The sequence below is a fragment of the Hippopotamus amphibius genome, chromosome 6 (assembly GCF_030028045.1).
Source record: "Hippopotamus amphibius kiboko isolate mHipAmp2 chromosome 6, mHipAmp2.hap2, whole genome shotgun sequence".
Taxonomy (NCBI): Eukaryota; Metazoa; Chordata; class Mammalia; order Artiodactyla; family Hippopotamidae; genus Hippopotamus; species Hippopotamus amphibius.
This window is the reverse complement of record NC_080191.1, coordinates 25,405,746-25,421,796: the sequence shown is the minus strand read 5'-3', so window position 1 is coordinate 25,421,796 and position 16,051 is coordinate 25,405,746. Positions and strand designations below refer to the sequence as shown.

Sequence of the window (16,051 nt, the reverse complement as noted above, 5' to 3'; positions counted from 1 at the left end):
GCTTAAATTGAGCCCTTGCACGTGTGTGGGTCACTTCTTAGGAAAATACATTTTGCTACTTACAACAGTTAAAAGTGAAGAGAAAATATTGGGTTGTGGCACAGTGGTTGAGAATCCACCTGCCAATGCAGGGCACATGGGTTCAATCCCTGCTCCAGGAAGATCCCACATGCCTCGGAGCAACTAAGCCCCTGGCCACAACTACTGAGCCTGTGCTTTAGAGCCCATGCTCCACAACAAAAGAAGCCACGGCAATGACGAGCCCGCACACCACAAAGAAGAGTAGCCCCCACTCACAAATAAAAAGCCCGCGCACAGCAGAAAAGACCCAACACAGCCAATAAAATAAATTTATATATATATACACATAAAAAGTGAAGAGAAAATATTGTCCAATTGCTTCAAAGGTGTTTGCCAAAGTACATAAACTTTAAAATCTGTAAGGCATATTGAAATAATCCTTTATTATGTCCTTAGGATGAGAGAAATTTCCCTTTTAGCTGCTCCTAATTTTTTAAAATCATCACACTTATCACAGCAACACTTTTCTTAAAAATTAAAATCTGCTCATCTCAATTCTTTGGTAATAGCAGTGAATCCCTACGTTAAAGAAGGGCTGAGAATTGCTGAATCCACTTTACAAGAGAAGCCCTATGGCCTGACCTGAACAGACAATAACTAACCTCTCCTAGCTCTTGAGTATTTTAAAAGACAATAGTTTAGGTGCCTTAGAAATTCACTGAGAGCCTTAGAAACCCACATTAACACAGTTCTCCCTTGCTCGACTTTGCTCTTCAACCATTTACGTAAACCAAGTTTTTTTCCCGACTGACGAAATTCATTAATATTTTGCAACAAAGACAAAGAAACACTTGACTGACTAGCACAATCACAAGGCGCAACGAACTCTCGCGCGAGGTTAAGACGTTACTGCCCCCACGTGACAGGTTGCCATAGCAGCGTCCCCCCAAGTGGAACCAGAGGGGTGGTGCGAGGGGCGGAGCGAGGCTTCTGCGGAGGAGAACGGACGCTCACCTCCGGCAGGTCTGACTTCTACCAAAATGAGCGGCGTGGATGAGGGCGACAGCCTCCTGGTCGCGAAAACCTGCGGCCTCGCTCCTCCCGACCATGCCCCAGGACATCCGGACCTAAAGCAGTGTCAGGGCGAGGAGACCGAGGCGACCCTGGTGATGGCGGACGCAGGTGAGGGCGGCCTGGAGGCCGCCGCAGAGGGAGGCGCACCCCGGGACCCCGCGGGCTGTGGCCTTGCGCTCCGCATTCGAGTTGCTGGGAGTCGCGGCCGCGCAGCTCCCAGAGCCGGCCAGAAAGAGGCTCCGGCTTCCACGGAGGGCCTGGAGGCGGCCTCTGCCTCCACCTCAGTGACAGCCGACAGTAGCCAGGAAAATGGCTGTCCGCGTAGAGAGCTGCGCAGCCCTGCTGTCGAGAAGGCTCTAGAAGCCTGTGGCGCAGGGAGGTTGGGATCTCAGATGATGCCGGGGGCGAAAGCCAAAGAAATGACGGTAAAAAAGTGCGCTGTTTCAGCGACAGCGGAAAAAGAGGGAGTATCAGAGGCGGTGGTGGAGGAAAAGAAGGTGATGCAGAAGGAGAAAAAGGTGGTAGGAGGAGCGAAAGAGGAGGCCCGGGGCAGGGCCCCGAAGATCAATAACTGCATGGATTCGCTAGAGGCCATCGATCAGGAGCTGTCAAATGTAAATGCCCAGGCTGACAGGGCCTTCCTTCAGCTGGAGCGCAAGTTTGGCCGTATGCGAAGGCTCCACATGCAGCGCAGAAGTTTCATTATCCAGAATATCCCAGGTTTCTGGGTCACTGCTTTTCGCAACCACCCCCAGCTGTCGCCTATGATCAGTGGCCAAGATGAAGACATGATGAGGTATATGATCAATTTGGAAGTGGAGGAGCTTAAACACCCCAGAGCAGGCTGCAAATTCAAGTTCATCTTTCAGAGCAACCCCTACTTCCGAAATGAGGGGCTTGTCAAGGAATATGAGCGCCGATCCTCTGGCCGGGTGGTGTCTCTTTCCACTCCAATCCGCTGGCACCGGGGCCAAGACCCCCAGTCCCATATCCACAGGAACCGGGAAGGCAATACTATTCCCAGTTTCTTCAACTGGTTCTCAGACCACAGCCTCCTAGAATTCGACAGGATTGCAGAGATTATCAAAGCAGAACTGTGGCCCAATCCCCTCCAATACTACCTGATGGGTGATGGGCCCCGCAGAGGATTTCGAGACCCAGCAAGGCAGCCAGTGGAGAGCTCCAGGACCTTCAGGTTCCAGTCTGGTTAACTCCTGCCCTTGTGAGAAGCTCCTGCATAAGTTTCCTTACCAGCTCCTCTTGGACCTGTGCTTAGCCAACAGCATGCAGTCTTCCATTTACTTTCTTTTCACACTGGATTATTTTGTCCTTTGGTCCTTCTAAATCCTCAAAAATCAGTGGCAAGATAGTCGCTTATATGCCTATGCTCTTCTTCCTCTGAGCCTTCCTGCTGTTCTGCGTCCTGTTACATGTTACGAGTGCATGGCCTTCCACTACTTCTATGCCAAGCACATGATACTGTAGATATGCACTGCCTTCTTTTGCATGCCCTGGGCCCTGTCTGACTATAGCCTTCTCCCAGTTTTTAAAGTGCTTATCTACCACAAAGAAGCTTGATATACCTTTGCAGATACTTAGCTGGGCTTCAGATTTTATGCTGGCTGTTCTCCTGAAACCCATGTACTCTGTGGCAAGATCTTTGAGTTTCACTGCTACAAGATGAAGCTGATATAGATGATGCCAGCCATCAACCCAGACTGAACATTCCAGGCTACCAGTAACTGGTTTTCAGCTGTCTTCCTGGGTCCGTGCCATCCATCCTGCTGCTTATCTGGCAGAATAAGCAGCTGGCTGGTGGGTGGCTACTAGGCATGAATGAGGTAACAGATGAGAAATGTTCTGTGTTATCATGTTGGTCTTCTTATGCCTTTGGTCACTCTGCATTGTGACCAGACTGGTGAGTATGAAGGCCTGTGATATGGCCAGCCCAAACCTGCTCTCAGCCTTCTGGGTGAGCTTCGCACAGGCACCATTTCCTTCCTCCTCAGGAACTATCTGTAGACCTAAGCTCCTCGGCAGCACACAGGAACTATCCCCTTCCCTGTCCGCCAAATGGTTACCCATAAACCCAATTAGCTGTCAGGCAGGTTGGGCAGTCATAATATCACAGTGCTCAAAGCAAAGCTGGTGGGAGGTCCACTCAGCAGTTAGCCTTTTTGAGCCCTTGCCAAATAAACCACCCTTAATCTAGGCAACTTTACTAGGCATCCCCCTCTCTGCCCCTCCTGCACCCATTCTGCACATGACAAAGTTGCCAGGGTGGGGACACCGAGGAAGAGGTATTTCTGGTCTCTGGGGCCTGTTATGCATCTGTTTCTCTTTCCCTCTCTCTCTCCCCTCCATCTCTCCCTCCTTCCCTCCGTCCCTTCCTCCTCCTTCCTCTCAGAAGCAGTTACAGCTCAGAAGTGGAAAATAAAACTGGCAAAGCAGGTTTTTTGTTTAATTGCTGTCCCTTTTGATTGTGTTCAGAAGGAAGAAGGTACTGTGCATTGGACTCCAGATTTCCTATTGCCGTCCTCTACCCTCATGCCTCCACCTCACTTTCTTTAGCAAAGTCTAAACATTTCAAAGGGGGAACCTGTAGGTTAATTGCCTACTTATTATGGGCATTGTGTTTTGGGGCCAATTTTGACAACCCCATCCTCTTCCTTCTCCATTTACCAAAACCTTGTGTGTGTTTTCTTGAGCTTTAGTTTGGGAAGCTCAGGAGAGAGACAGAAGGGCCTCATCGCGATGGCTTCAGGACAGACCCAGAGCAGGCTGTGATCCACGGCAATCAAAACTTAGTTTCACTCCATGTTTCTAAGCATGGAAATTCTTTTTTGGGCCTTGGACCACTTAGAAATAACTCCAAGGTAGCATTTTGAGGGTCACTCCTGTCCTCTGTACTGTTCTTTTACTGCCCTGTTGTCCCATGGCCTCCGTCCTACTGCCTGGCATCCTTGGCTCTCAGTCCTCAGCTTCTGCATTTCCTTCCCTGCTTCTGACCTAATAAATGAGGGAGCAGGCTGCAGTCTGCATTGTGGGAGCTGCCAAGATTCCCTCCTAGGGGTTAAGGAGTTGTGTGAAGGGGTTTGGGATGTCTGGACACAGAGCAGTGGGAAGGGTGTCCTAGGCTGTAGAAACTGAAATCACAGAAAACAAATGAGCTTGCTGTGGATTGGGCTTGGGAAAGCAGAAAGGAAAGACTGGAACCCTGCAGGGTCAGGGGTAGGAGGGAGGGCCCCTGAGGTTTTTCCCGGGAGAGATGGAAGAATGAAAGTGGTTGATGTTTAGAGGATGCTTGGAGGAGTTAGGTTCCCCCCAGTTTTTCCTAACTCCTTGAATTCACCAGTAGTTTTTTGTACACACAATGCAAGTCTGAATGTTTTGTATTATTCTAGAATATGTGAACTGTTAATGGTATATGCTCCTTATTTCATTGTGTTTGAGTAAAGTCCTGTTAATTCTTTTATCCATTTTTGCTTGCTGGCAAAATTGACATTTACAGGCCTGCTTTTTGCTTGTAACTGAGAATGTGTGCAAAAATATCAAGCTTGTTTCCTGTGCAGTTTGAAGACTTGTATGATTATTCACTAATATATCAGCTTGTTCTGGTCTCTCTTCTTATATTAGCTCTATTCTTAGAAATATAATTTGAATGTGATCTTTGAAATTGTGCAAATTGTTGCTGTCTTGTGGAAGTATTCTCAAACAGAAAAACATAACTCTGTCGTCTTGATATTTCTTGGCCTAGTAGTAAATGTTGTACTTGACGTCTTATGTACCTAACCAGTGTAAGTACTCGTAGAATTGCTGTCAAACTAAACGAAGATAGTACTTTAGTCTTCTCCTATGTGCTCGAAGGAAAAATAAATCTGTTACTTTGCTGTATTCTTGTTTTCACTAAAAAATAAAAATAAAGCTGTCTGTTTTGTCTAGGCTAATAAATGGTTCGAAAATCATTAAAGTTATCAAGTCGTCACAGTATCATCCTGAACCTTAAAAAAAAAAAGACAGTAGTGCACCTTCCAGGATTTTTTACATGAAAAATGGTAAATAAGAAGCCCAAGTGTATATACATAAACAGATTTCCTATACAGTTAGTGTAGTTTTTGGTGGTAATTGAAACACCATATATTGATTTTTGTCACTTACTTAAAATACTGTTTTCAGTGGAAAACGTCTCTGTGCACGGTCATTGTTTACTTATATTTATGTTAACTATATCCCACCTTGGACTCATTCTTTTTTTATTGAGCTTAAGATACACTTTTGGAAGAACTAATCATTGGATATTCTTTAAGTACTACTTAAATTCTTTTCCTACAACAATGTGGTGCTCTAAAAAGAAAGAAAACCAAAAAAAATTATGACTGAAATATAATGTCTAGAAACAGATGACATCAGACATCATGATGTCAATTACCAGTAATGTTTTGCTTTTCAGCAGCTGTTATATGAAGGTTTGGGAGATAAATACTTCTTCATTCTCTGTAGCAGAGAGAACAATGAATGCTGCAAGGTCTGCATAAATGAATCACTGAATATTTTTAGCCATGTAAAAAATTTGACATAAATGGCCCAAAATTAATGATTTGAATTAGAGATTGTTAATTAAACATACAGTTAAAATAGACTTGCTGACTCAGTGCAGTTCTTATTTGCAAGCTCTATTTGCTGAAGTATAATTTTTCTAGGCCTGGAGAACTCTAAGTATTAGCTGTTTTTCTTTGCATGCTTTTACCCATCTTAGTCCTAAATTCCCCATAGAGTGTTCATTTTAATTTTTCAATTCAGTGATTAATTTCTGCATTGTCAACCGTCTGTTTCAAGCATTATCTCTTTATCCTGTTCTGGATATAATCAGAAAATGTCATTTTTGTTGTTTTATTATCAGCTTTAGTCTAACTAATAGTACTCATTTTTCTAGTAGGCTGGTGCTACTCATTTGTTACAAATTAACAAATGGATTCTCTTCTGTTTAGTCTAATAAAATTAGACTGGCATTCTCTAGGATTCGCTTACCACCCATTGGTTAATTCATATAGCCCTGCTCCATTTCTTTGTATTGCCTTTTTGTTTTTCTTCCTCAATTCTAGACCCCAATTATTCTTAAATCAGACCTCCAAACTAGTTAAGAGTTTCTCTCATCCTTTTCACCAAAGAAATATTACCATTTTGGTCTTCTCGGGCCATATTGCCCTCTGAATAGTAGTGACATACTTCATAATTTCCCTATATTAACATAATATCCTTGGGCATCCTTTTCTATTTTTCTGGGTATTCAGCTCAGGCCAGACATCCACAAAATCTCTGACCTTCCTTACTCAGGTGCCCTACGCCTCCACATCACTCCTGCTGCTTTTGTTTCTGCTTTACCTCCAGTTGACAGCATTTCCTTAAATCAGTTTTCATCATTAAAAACAAACCCCCCAAGATGACCAATATTACTAATCGAGTTCCCAGCCTCAAAGAGTCACAATTTAAGCCTTTGATTTCCGATTTTGCCTCAGATACACATTCCCTGGCTTGACAATCTGAAGAGATCTGAGATAACATTAGGTACTTCCATGTGTGTTCTTATGTTACCTTTATAATCCTGACAGTTTTACTATTCACTTTTAAATAGCTGAGAAAACAGTTCAGAAAGCTGAACTAAATTGCCTAAGATGCAAATCACAAACTTAAGTTGTTTGCTTTCTAGCGAGGGTACCTTCCGCTATATCACAGCCATCTGTACTAAATTTGGCATAAAACAAAACAAAAACCCTTTTTCTGTGAGTATTCAGTTGAAGGTTATTAACCCATTCATGATGGTCTTTGAAGGGATTTTTAAAAAATCACTTATTTTAATTAATACAGGATTCCACAGTTACAGATTAAAACACTCTGGAATTTACATGTGTAATCATTGTTTGCTGCATAATGAATGAAATTAGCATTTGTTCCCTTCATCGAAGGGAGTAAATGCACCAAAAAGACCTTTATTTACTAAACAGATTTTAAAAAATTGTATATTTTATTTTTGTATTGTGTTTAATTCTGCTGTACAGCAAAGTGATTCAGTTATACATATGTATATATTCTTTTAAAAAATTCTTCTCCATTGTGGTTTATCACAGGATATCGAATATAGTTCCCTGTGCTATACAGTAGGACCTTGTTAATCCATCCTATATATAATAGTTTGCTATCCCCAAACACCCACTGTCTTTCCAACACACTACCCTGCCTTGGCAACCACAGGAGTGTTTTCTATGTCTGAGTCTATTTCTGTTTTGTACATAAGTTCATGTGTATCTTTTTTAGATTCCACATATAAGTGGTATATGGTATTTATCTTTCTCTGGCTTATTTCACTTAGAATGATAATCTCTAGTTGCATTCATGTTGCTGCAAATGGCATTATTTCATTGTTTTTTATGGCTGAGTAGTACTTCATTCTGTTTTATATATATCTATATATATATCTCTGTATACCTCTATATGCATATATACATACACACACCCCACATCATCTTTATCCATTCATCTGTCAGTGGACATTTAGGTTATTTCCATGTCTTGGCTATTATAAATAGTGTTGCTGTGAACATAGGGGTGTATGTATCTTTTTGAGTTATAGTTTTGTCCAGATATGTGCTCAGGAGTGGGATTGCTGGATCATATGGCAATTCTATTTTTAGTTTGAGGAAACTCCACACTGTTTTCCATAGTGGCTGTACCAATATATATTCCCACTAATAGTGTAGGAAGTTTCCCTTTTCTCCACTCTCCAGCATATGTTGTTTGTAGACTTTTTAGTGATGGCCATTCTGACCAGTGTGAGGCAATACCTTATTGTAGCTTTGAATTTCATTTCTCTAATAATTACCAATATTGAGGATTTTTCATTGCCTGTTGGCCATCTGTATGTCTTCTTTGGAGAAATGTCTATTTAGTTCTGCACATTTTTCAACTAGGCTTTTGTTGTTGAGTTGTGTGACCTGTTTGTATATTTTGAAAATTAAGTCCTTGTAAGTCTCATTTGCAAATATTTTCTCCCATTTCATAGGGTTGTGTTTTTGTTTTATTTATGGTTTCCTTTGCTTTGCAAAAGCTTGTAAGCTTGGTTAGATCCTTTTGTTTATTTTGCTTTTATTTCTGTTGCCTTGGGAGAATGACCCAAGAAAACATTGGTATGACTTATGTCAGAGAATGTTTTGCCTGTATTCTTTTAGGAGTTTCATGGTGTCATGTCTTATGTTTAAGTCTTTAAGTTATTTTGAGTTTATTTTTCTGTATGGTGTGAGGGTGTGTTCTAACTTTGATTTACATGCAGCTGTCCAACTTTCCCAACACCCCTTGCTGAAGAGACTTTTTCTGATTGTATATTCTTGCCTCCTTTGTAAGATTAATTGACCTTAGGTGTGAGGGTTTATTTCTGGGCTCTCTATTCAGTCCCATTGATTCATGTCTGTTTTTGTGCCAATACCACTCTGTTTTGATTACTGTAGCTTTGTAGTATTGTCTGAGGTCTGGGAGGGTTATGCCCTTTGCTTTGTTCTTTTTCCTTGCTTTGGCAACTCTAGGTCTTTTACGGTTCCATATAAACTTTAGGATTATTCTAGTTCTTTGAAAAGTGTCATGGGTAATTTGATAGGGATTGCATTAAGTCTGTAGATTGCTTTCAGTAGTATGACCCTTGTAACAATATTAATTCTTCAAATACAAAAGCATGGGCATCTTTCCATTCCTTTGAATGATCTTCAGTTTTCTTTGTTACTGTTTTATAGTTCTCAGCATATGTCTTTCACCTCCTTAGTCAGGTTTAGCCCTAGGTTTTTTTTTGGATGCAATTTTAAAGGGGATTGTTTACATTCCCTTTCTGATATTTCATTGTTAAAGAAATGCAACCAATTTCTGTATGTGAATCGTGTATCCTGTTACCTTGCTGAATTATCTTATCAGCTCCTATAGTTTCTGTGTGGAGTCTTTAGGGTTTCCTATATATAGTATTATGTCATCTGCATGTAATGACAATTTTACCTCTTCCCTGCCAGTTTGAATACCTTTTCTTTTTCTTGTCTGATTGCTGTTGCTAGGACTTCTGATACTGTGTTGAGTAGAAGTGGTGAGAGGGGGGCATCCTTGTCTTGTTCCAGATTTTAGTGGGAAAGCTTTCACCATTGAGGATTATATTGGCTGTGGGTTTGTCATATCAAATAGCTTTTATTATGTTGAAATATTTTCCCTCTATACCCACTTTGGTAAGAGTTTTTATCATGAATGGATTAATGTTATCAAATGCGTTTTCTGCATCTATTGAGGTGATCATGTGGTTTTTGTCTTTTCTTTTGTTGATGTGGTATATCACATTGATTGATTTGTGTTTGCTGAACCATCCTTGTGACCCTGAGATGAATCCAACTTGGTTGTGGTGTATGATCTTTTTGCTGTGTTGTTAGATTCGATTTGCTAATATTTTGTTGAGAATTTTTGCATCTATGTTCATCAAAGACATTGGCCTGTAATTTTCTTTTTTGGTAGTGCCTTTGGTTTTGGTATCAGTGTGATGCTGGCTTCACAGGCCTGTGTGCTAATATTAAACTTAAGTCCTCTGTCCATTAACAAAATTTTCCTGCTTTCTTACTTCATGTAACGTTATTAAAGAATATACAGCTTTTCTTCTCTCATAGCCTCTTTTAAATTTTTAATATACCATTTTTGATGATTATTTTTACTCTCCATATATAATTAGAAACACTGACACTTTTTAGAAACAAATAAAAAATTTAAAAGTCTAATTACAGTCCAACAGAAAAACATTCAATAGAAGCAATGACTGACTGCTAGAAAAGTGGGAGGAAATGAATATAAACTCTAACTTTCTCTTTTGACGAGATGGAAAAAACTGAGGTCAGATTAGGTGTTAACTTGTTCAGATTTCTTTGGTAGGTACTGGTAAAAGTAGGACTAGAACTGACTTGAGTGAATTTTTTTCACTCCTCAGTAACCAAAAAAATGCCATTAACTTATTTTGGAGTTCTCATTTTTCATATTAACATAGCAGTTTATAAGCATTTAAAGATGTATTATTCTTTGCCATTGACAAAATAAACATGCATAAGGAAAAATAGCTTTATTTTTTAAAAGAAATCAAATGTCTACTGAAAGTATACATGAAACTGCATCTTTCACTTCAGCCCTAAGCTTGATTGTGTATGCTCTTTATTATATTCCAATGAGATTTTGGAATTCAATTTCAAAGACATTAACATTTATTAGTAGATACTGAAGAAAGCTACTGACTGAGGAAAGAAGTAACTGTTCAGTAACTGTTTACCTACCCTGAGATACTCATCCCCACAATATGTCTGGGATTATTTGAGCATTTAAAAATTTAACATAATATTTATCTTTTCATTGCACCCATCAATCTGTTAAATTCTCTGCTACAATCCAAGTAAAATGATGGTGACCAGTCTTTTCTGATACTGTCCATGATGGACAGAGTGAAATACAGCATAAAGAGTAGCCAGGAATTTATATTGTAAACATTATCTGGGTCCAAACATCTTGCAACAAACAGTTACTAATATGACTATACATAGCACATAGAACACAATAATCCTGGATTGTAGTATAACTATAAAACCTCTTAAAGCAATTTTTCTCAACCTCTTTTTTCATTATCATCCCCTGCCCTAGAAGAAAAATTAAATTAACAAATTTAACTTTAAATTGCATTTCTCCCTAATGAGAGGAGTACTAAGGAATAAGACTTTATTGAGTAGGGTTGAGATATGGAGGACCATAATCCATTGCATTATCCGAAGATTTTTTTTTCACCCCAAGAACCAATTTTTGCCCCACTGAGAATACATGCCTTAAAGTGAATGAAAATGAAGTAAACAGCCTTTAACATTATTAGGAGGGGGAAAAAACCCTAATGGATAATACTGGAGGCTGAAATAGTTGGCTTCTTCTGTCATCCCTGTAATATTATGGCTGTATGGTCTGAGAAGATAGCATGTCAATTTCCTTGTTTTGGAAACCACAAAAATAGCATAAAACCTGACAGTTTGGAAAAATAATTTAATCTTACTAGACTTGGTGTTCTTGACTGTAAACTGAAACAACAGGTGTAGCTAAGTTATTCTCAATTCTGACTGCATTTTCCTGGGACATATTAAAGATGTCAATGCACATCTGTATCCCCAGACCAATTAAACCAATGTCTGGAGGTTATGGTTTAACCAGTGGTTCTTAAACTTTAATGTGAATCACATTGTAATTAAGCACAGATTGCTAGGTCCCATTCCTAGAGTTTCTGATTCTGTATGTCTGGGATGGGCCTGCAAATCTGCATTTCTATCAAGTTTGCAGGTGCTACTACGCTAGTGGTTTGGAGACCACACTTTGAGAACCACTGGTCTAGGCAAATGTGTAAATATGCATGTGTATGTATATATGTATATGTGTGTATATATATCCTCAGGTGATTCTAATCTCAGAACTACTAGTATAGAAAATATTAATAAGATTCTTTTCATTTTGAAGATACTGAGATTTTAAGATAGTGAGAGTTGTAGGGTATCAGATGATCTCTACAGAAAGGAGACCTGTGGAAAAACATACAAATTTCTTGGTCACTTCATTAAGAATTTGTTTCTATAAAGCATTTTACAGTAGTTTTTGAAAATTAACATTTTTACAGTACATTTGCTGCATATATGGTTCTTCACTTCATTTTTCAGTAAAGATAGTTTATTTGGTTGTCAGTTTCCCATCATTTGATAAGACCAATGGAGGGTTTGGATAATAGCCTGCTGTTTTTGAATTGTCTGAAGAGAACCTTGTAAATTTGTAGTCCAAGGGTAATTCTGGGGAAAAAAAAAAGATTATTTTGCAGATTTCAAAAGACCTTTCTTAAATACAAACAAGTAAAAATTTGACAGTCATTGATAATAAAACATTTTTTAGAGTTTCATAATTTCAATATTTCTTTTGTCACCTGGATAGGTTGCACCTAGAATGAAGAGTGTAGATATCCTTCCCTATACAATTTACAGTGATATTTAAGTCAAATTACATTTAGAGATATTGCAAATTTTCTTCAGAGCTCTAACTAGTGAATAAACTCTTTTAGTAACTCTCTACACAAAAGTAAATACATAAAAATAGGAATGCTCATCTGATTTTTTTTTTAATTTAAAGATTGCTAAGGCTTTACTCAGAAGATTTACTAATAATCTTCATACCCCTCAGTAATAAGAGAGTTATTGGGCTGGCCAAAAAGTTCTTTCCGTACCATCTTATAGAAAACCCCGAAAGAACTTTTTGGCCAGCCCAATACTAAGACTAATCTTTGAATGCTTATAGCTCAATGAGAATTCCAATATACACAATATGGCAACTTTTCCCATATGATAAGCATCTCTCACATGCACCCCCCCCCCCCCCACACACACACAGAGCCACAAGAGGGGGGAGAGAATATAAAATTCACGATGGGACATTGTGACATCTTCACATAAGTATCTCAAAAGCTAGCCTTCAGATCTTTTCTTCTCAAGTTTCTTCAAAGAACCATTATCAGAAATATTACAAGTGAAACATTATATGTCATGTAATGATATTCATTCCACATGCAGATACTGGGTAGTAATCCTTATTTCACAAGTAAAACCTTATTTGGTAGTACTGAGTATTCTGAAAACGATACTAACATAAAAATTATACATTATATTAAATGCCAGTGACAATCATTAAGACCCAAACAGTTAATTCTTATGGGGAGAAAACTAGTACTAAAGATTGGGAAGAAGGAACACTGCCTTTCTGAGGCCAGAGAAAGCTAAGATTACTATAAACAGAAAAACATTTGGTATTAATGAACTTCACTGGTCTTCACTGCTTCAAATTAGCTGGAGCATATTTTGAGCCATTAAAAATGCTCATTAAAAGGCATTGGAAAGTACACTGATAAAACTGAGTTTCTAAAATAGTGCCTCTGAGGTCCTGGATTTCTTATAAGCCACCAAAAAGATGCAGGCTGAACTGACCCAGCCACTTCTTTCTCTGTCTTTCCTATACACATCCTATTATTATTATAAAGGTTAAAATGATTACATTATCAAAATGCTTATAAACCAACCATCAAGGTAATGTATATTGCAAATTTTTTATAACATCTATAAAAATAGCTTCTAAGCATTTAAATGTCAATAGAGAACCACATCTAACAGAATATCGATGAGTAAAGAAACAGGATATTGGCAGGATAATATTTATATAAAGATTCTATCTTCAACATGTCTAGAGAGCTATGACCATCACACTATTATTTTTCTTTCAGCCATTTTTCTTACTTGGAGGTAAATTACACAGTACTATCCAAATTTACTGAATATGTTACTAAAATGATTTCAAGTTCTGCGTGAGATATAATTTCCTTATGAGAATGTGATCATAAGCAATGAGTGCTAAGTTAAAGAGAGACTAACACTTTGCTTTTTGAGGAAATGTCTTGCACATCAAATCAACAATTGAATATTACATACCAACTCTCTCATTCTGCCCCCACCCCAAATCTGCTTGTTTATGGCTTTGTTTGACCACTGGTGAGTCCGACTATATTTTTTCCTCAGAAAAGTTAGGAGACAAAGGCTCTGCCAAGTTCTGTTCCAGGGTGCTGAGGAAGAAAGCTTTTGGAAAATGAAAATGGGAGACACACTGATGTTGTTACTGCTTCTTTAAGAAGCGATTACCCCAGAAGAGAGACAGGGGATTATTTTCCCATTTTTTTGAGAAATATTTAAATCCTAGAATAATGGAGAGTCACTTTTCTTTGACTCTCATTCTATTTCACAACCATATCCCACTGAACAGTTTCTATCCAGGTACTTCAGAGTAATTCAGTGACTTCCATTATCACACAACCCTACTCTCTCATTATAAATCTGAGTAACTACAAAGGAAAGAAGAGTGAAAAATAAAAACTGAAAATAATAGTTTAATTCTGGGCCAGTCCTTCCCTTCAAGTTACAAGGTCCATTTCTTTAACAGGAAAACTGTATGTAAAAGGAAGGAATATATTCTTTAATTTTTATGTGTGTAAGCATGGAAAAAAATGGAAAAAGCCATTCTTTTGAAACTCGTGAGGATGAGATTATTTCCGTGAGGAGGATATACTGACATACTGGATTTGCATCCTGGCACAGAGGACGGACCTTTGGGAAGGTCACACATCTTAGGATCGTCATCATCATACTACCAATAAACACCAGATAAATGTCTTGCTTTACTTTCTCTCACGTCCACCCTATGAGAGTGGGACACCCAGCTTAAGAAGAATCTGAGGTTCAAAAAAAAAGTAGACTTCCACTTCTGAACTGGAGCTGAGACAACTATAAAAGCTGGATAAAATGAAAACATCACAGTGAAGTCATAGAGAGTTGAAGAGGCAACTAAGACCCGAGGACACACGCTCCTGTCAAGGAACAAGCAGCTGTGAGGTGAGCCAACATTCTGCCACAGCTTTTCCCTTTAGGTGCCTGAATTCTGGCTGGGGGCGGGGCAAGGGCAGTTAACCAGCAGCAGAAAAACCAGAAGAGATTTGGCAGTCTTGAAGGGCTACAGAGACAAAAACTGAAGGGCTGGAACCTGCTATGAAGGAAGGGATAGAGAACTGGATTCTAGACTCAAGCCCTTTGCCAAACTCCGCAAGGGAACTTGAGGAAACTAAGAAGCAAGCAGAAACATAGCCCTCTGTAAAGCAGAGGAGATTTTTCAGCAGTTTCTTGGTACTGAGAAAACAGGGAGGGATTACATTTTGACCTGAGAGAAGAGAGGGTGGATACCTCGGATTTTCAGTGATATTTTTTCTGAAAACAGAATTTATTATTTGAAGTGATTCTCTCTCATGTTACTAACGGGTTTTTCTCCTTCATATTAACAGAGCTAACTCTAAGCTTCTTTTGGTTACCATTAACATGGTATTGTCTCTATCTTTTGATACTCAAACTTGCTGTATCCTTTTCTCCCCATTTTTCTCTCCATTTTTGTTCTCTTTTGGGTTTTAAAATTATTTTCCATAATTAGCTCAGTATGTGTATAATTACAATTCTTTTAGCAGTTATCTTAGAGATTGCAAGATGCATTTCTGACTTAATATCTAACAGACTCTCATCCTCTGCCATATAACACAAGGATGTCAGGACACTTTCACTCCAGGTGTCCCACTTAGGGATTTACATGCCACTGGTGTCATGTCTTAAACTTCTTTCTTTAAATCCCACAGGATTTTTTAAAATTGTTTCTAACTGTGAACATTCATTTTAACTTATTCACCTATCCTTTTGTTGCTATATATTTATTTCTTCTTGCATCTCCAGTCTTCCAACAGGGATCATTCTTATTTTTGCAAGAAGAACAATACCCTTTAGTATTCTCTATAGTGCAGGTCTTCTGGAGATATATTTTCTCCATTTTTGTCTGTCTAAAAATATTTTCTTTTTATTCTTTAATGATATCTTTACTTGGTATAGAATTCCATCAAATCTGACAACCATTTTCTTTCAACATTTTAAAGATATCCTACTCTCTTTTGGCTTCTTTTGCTTCTGGGAAGTCAGATGTCAATATCTCACTCTTTTGCAATGCTCCTTTGAAATCAATCTGCCTTTACCCTCTGCTTTTTTTTTTTTTAAGCTTTATTGGAATATAATTGCTTTACACTGTTGTGCTAGTTTTTTTTTTGTACACCAAAGTGAATCAGCTCTATTTATACATAAATCCTCATATGCCCTCCCTCCCACGATTCTCTCCCACCCTCCCTATTCCAGCCCTCTAAGTCATCATCCATCATCAGGTTGATCTCCCTATGTTATGCGGCAACTTCCCACTAGCTATCTGTTTTACATTTGGTAGTGTATATACGTCAATGCTACTCTCTCACTTCGTCCCAGCT

At 38.8% G+C, this 16,051-nt stretch overlaps 2 protein-coding genes across 3 annotated transcripts in view; one reads left to right on the top strand and one right to left on the bottom strand.

Moving 5' to 3' along the window:
- Positions 1–452: 452 nt before the first annotated feature.
- On the top strand, positions 453–5,041 carry TSPYL4 (TSPY like 4). The gene has a single exon (XM_057739915.1). The coding sequence runs from the start codon at positions 1,062–1,064 to the stop codon at positions 2,304–2,306; it is 1,245 nt and encodes a 414-aa protein (XP_057595898.1). The 5' UTR covers positions 453–1,061; the 3' UTR covers positions 2,307–5,041.
- Positions 5,042–11,725: 6,684 nt separating this feature from the next.
- Positions 11,726–16,051, bottom strand: part of NT5DC1 (5'-nucleotidase domain containing 1) — a 118,330-nt gene continuing 114,004 nt past the window's right edge. For both annotated transcript variants that reach the window (XM_057739707.1, XM_057739708.1), the window contains one exon: positions 11,726–11,963. In XM_057739707.1, the coding sequence (XP_057595690.1) occupies positions 11,848–11,963 (116 nt within the window). In that variant the 3' untranslated portion in view covers positions 11,726–11,847. The remainder of the gene's footprint in view (positions 11,964–16,051) is intronic.